The following is a 4,169-nucleotide window of genomic DNA, read 5'->3' on the forward strand; positions in this document are numbered from 1 at the left end:
GGTTTTGCATATTTGCTAGCTAGTAACCATTGGAAGTAAATGGATTCACAGGGAGGGAAATATTTTAACCAAGAAAATAGTAAACCAGTTTCCTAAATGCAGTGATTTACAAAATATTTGATGCCAGCATGCTTACGTGTTGGATATGAGAGAATATTGCTTGATATGGAAAACTTTGCAAGTTAACGGCTTATATACAGTCAGTAGTGCATAGGAGATGAAGAATGATGTCTAAAGTATTATGTGCGTTATCCCCCAAATAGCGTTTTTATGTAATGTGCTGATGTGTATGTTTTAACCAAGTTTAGGAGAATAACAGGAGAAAAAATATTTAGTAATTTAAGAATCCTATATAACTGTGGGGGAGGGGGGAGTGGGGAGTGGGGGGCAGAGTTATTTAAGGATTAAGGCCATTGGTCTGTAGCAATCAAATATATAATCTGCAAGCCATTTGCTTGAGGTGGACAGGAAGTCTATGTACTACATTAATAGTGAACAAACATTAACAGCTTGAAACTGTAAGTACTGTATAGGGAATTGTTGGCCTACTTGGTTTTAAGCCTTTTAAACCTACCTAAAGTGGTTGGTAATGTGACACAAAAGAAAGTTAAAAATACATCCAAAGTTGTACCATTGTGAAGCAGTCTATGACCAAGAACCATTTTTTATTCTCAGTCTTTGCTTTCAGGTTTGGTTTGGTTTGGTTTGGTTTTTTTGGTTTTGTTTGGGTTTTTTTGGTAATATCTATAATATATTAATCGCTGTGTTAATAGTCCACTGTTTCTCCCACTCAGACTCTGTACAGAGTTGTACATAATATGTCAGGTGTGTTATGGGGTTTGGCTTTCTCCTCAGTATTGGGCACAGGGCCAGCTGTTGCAGAGGGTAGAGGACTGGATGAACGTTCAGCTTGCCATCACGTCTGATATGAGGTTGTGTGCAGTGTGAGGATAGAGGAGGGCTTTACCATGGGCATGTAGTGACTTATTCCTGAATCTGTTTCCTGTTAAAACATCTCTAATGCATGACATTTGTTTGAACTAGTAGGTATTTTCTGGCATTCATCAGAATTGCTCCAGTTCTTTTTTATTGTGATTAAGTCAGAAGAGCCTCTAAAACTTCAACTTTTCATATTAATCTACTTTTTAAAATGGAAATTGTCTCATTTATTATGTGTCACAGAAATGTCAGTCCCCTAAACATTTCATGTTTTTGAAGTAATGATACAACGATTTTAACAATATTTTGGAAGTAATTTAGTATTCAAACTGAAATGCGTATGTCAAATTTCAGCCTTTAGCAAATCCCAACTGGCAAAACTGTGAAGAGTTGAAGGAAATAGCTGTATTTTTGTAGTGGAAATATCAACTCAACCTTAACAGTTTGTGACATGGATATATTAGTGGATTTGTAATTCATGAGATTAGAGAAGGTATCGATACTTTATCTATCAGCTTTATATTCAGAGTTTAACAAGATGGTTTTCTACTATTGAATAAATGATCAGTTCAAAATATGCATTCCTTAAATGATGTCTTAGGAAGTCAAGCTTGTTAAATGAAAATATACAGTGTAAACCTTGGAGACTTACGTTGTTTGCTCTTTTTCTCTTAGGAAGCCTGACAAATTGGAGAATACTACAAAGTGAAGAGATAATTCACTTCACAAGAACTGAGCTCTGCTTTCATTGGCTTTTAAATTTTATTTGTATTAATAACTGATTAGTGTCAAATAATCTCTGTAGTCTACTGTGGTGAAATTATTAGGCTAAAGCTGGAAAAAATGAAACAATTAAAAAGAAAAAGAAAAAGCAATTTTAGTGTTCAGGAAACTCAGACTCTCCTTAAGGAAATCAGAAAAAGGAGAGAAGTACTTTTTTCAAAGCAGCTTAATACAACAATTAATGAGATGAAACGGAAAGCTTGGGAGGAAATAGCAGAGTGTGTAAATGCTGTAGGTGAAGGAGAGCAAAGAACAGGGACGGAAGTGAAAAGGCGGTACCTTGACTGGAGAGCACTCATGAAGAGAAAACGTCTGAATCCAAACATCAAAGTAGTAGGTGCTGGGTTTCACCTTCCTTCACCCAATTTAGATGACTCTCTCAATGAAGACATGGATGAGAAAATGGGATTTGCAATTGAATCTAGTTTTGAATGGCAAAATATAACTGACTTCAGAGAGGCTGGTGGATCTTTAACAGAAGTCAAGGTGGAAGAGGAAGAGGAGGATCCGCAGAATTTTGAAGTGAGTGGCTGACATACGTTAGCTATATGCAATATGGCCTTTGTTTCATTTCAGCATAATGTGTTTCTTCATAGCATCTGTTTCTGTTTTTTTCTGAAAGTGTGAATTAAAGAAACTGTAGAAACAAATATGTTTCGGAGAGATGGTATTCAAGTTTACCAGCTTGCAATTGTTTGTAAGGTCTTGGATGTTAATTATTAAATTGATATCCCTCAATTGAGAGTATGTATTTGCACAGATATTTTCCATTTGTTTGTCCCATAGATAAGAATTAGTTCAGTCAGTAGAATGAACATATGCTATTGAAGGAAACTTGTTATTTTAATACTTAGGCTGTCTGGATTGATGAACAGAGAAGAGCAGTGCACCTCTAACAAACAAAAGTCTATGTTACCTGCAGGTGCAGAAAGGAACAGAATACTGTTTTCATTTCTGAAAATGAACACGTGAGCGATGAAAAGACTTACTTGAATAAGTTGGCCATTCCTTCTCATCAGAATTTTAGTGTGAATTTGACAAGCAGCTGTGGATCCTGTAGACAGGTTGTTACTCCTGGTAGTACTGTGACTGTCCTGGGGTAAGCTGCCAGCTGGAGTGAAGTCGAATGTTTGAATAGTTTTGTTGTGTCTGTACAAACACACAGTTCACATTTCAAAATGGGATACTCAAACACTCTTGGGGTTGGGGTTTTTTTTTGGAGGGGGCAAGTCAGGAGGGGTAAGTAACTCCTGTCGTAGCTCTTAGTTGAGATGTGAGCTGGGAAAAATCAGTATAAGCTGATACTGATACTGTATAAGTATAATCGTAGTGAGACAACTGACAGGTGCTGGAGAACACAGCCTGTCTGCTCTAATGCTAGAGGACTGGCAGTTGCTCTCATTATCTTAAGATTTTCTGAACCCGTATCTTCCTCAGTTTGCCTTTCTTTTGCAGCATACTTAGTGGGAGACAGTTATCCCTTGTGTACTATGAATTTGTAGCACATAAGGGTTATAATTCTGCATGAGTTGTTGCAGTCTACCAAGAGCAATGGTCCTACCACTTAGTCATCTGCATCATAAATAGCTTTACAGCAAATGTGGTAATACAGAATTGGTTAACCAAGTCCTGGTTATTGACCCACTTAAAACAGTTTGAAGGGTTAGGAGCATGTGTGAAATGTCAGTGTTAAATGTTTTTTAGAAACTGAATCCTCCAGTTAGTGAAGGCTGAGATAGCTTACATACCACATAGCCAATGGATCCAGCTGCTCTGGTAATAATTAGTCACAACAAATTCTTAGTGGCTTTCATAAATGTCACTCAGCTATATGAAAGGTAAGAACAATGTTTGCTTTTTTTAGATCCAGTTTTCTATCGGTGGTTCTGAATGCTGTATAATATCTATTGGGCAATATTTTCTGTATGTTCTTACATCTCCACTGACCAAACTGATTTTCGTTTTTTTTCATTACCAGATACTAACTTGCAGACAAAGCGTTTTTCTCGATCCGTGTAGAAATTGGTCTTTTGATCTAACATGGTTATTTCACAGCATGTGAATTAAACAGTTCTGAGTAGCTTTTATGATTAAAAAAAAAACCAGTATGTTCTTTTCAGTCAAGTTGTGTGTAACAAATTTATTCTGGTATAAAGACTGGAACGTAATTCTTGTCTTACTACATTCTTCTCTGCAGTTTCCTATTGAGGAAGAAGAAGAAATTTTGTCATCAGTTTTGCCAGATTCAAAAAAGGAAAATGACCTACCAGACTTCCCACACATTGAAGAGTTTGGAAGTCTAAGCTCTGCTCAAGCTAGGCTGGCCTATGAAGATTCACACTTGCTTATAAATCTAGAGAAGCAGAAGGTGGAGCTGGAGAAGCAGCGACTAGACATTGAAGCAGAAAGGTTACAAGTGGAGAAGGAGCGCCTGCAGATTGAAAAAG

General features: G+C 36.9%; 1 protein-coding gene across 1 annotated transcript in view; it reads left to right on the top strand.

The window, feature by feature from the left end:
- The first annotated feature begins 1,615 nt into the window (after window positions 1-1,615).
- MSANTD4 (Myb/SANT-like DNA-binding domain containing 4 with coiled-coils) overlaps window positions 1,616-4,169 on the top strand; it is a 2,895-nt gene continuing 341 nt past the window's right edge. Inside the window, exons 1-2 of the mRNA XM_010184083.1 lie at window positions 1,616-2,244; window positions 3,920-4,169. The exon at window positions 3,920-4,169 is cut by the window's right edge and continues 341 nt beyond it. Coding sequence (XP_010182385.1) covers window positions 1,783-2,244; window positions 3,920-4,169 — 712 coding nt within the window. The 5' untranslated portion in view covers window positions 1,616-1,782. The remainder of the gene's footprint in view (window positions 2,245-3,919) is intronic.

Source organism: Mesitornis unicolor, unplaced genomic scaffold, assembly GCF_000695765.1.
Source record: "Mesitornis unicolor isolate BGI_N332 unplaced genomic scaffold, ASM69576v1 scaffold5485, whole genome shotgun sequence".
NCBI classification, from domain to species: Eukaryota; Metazoa; Chordata; class Aves; order Mesitornithiformes; family Mesitornithidae; genus Mesitornis; species Mesitornis unicolor.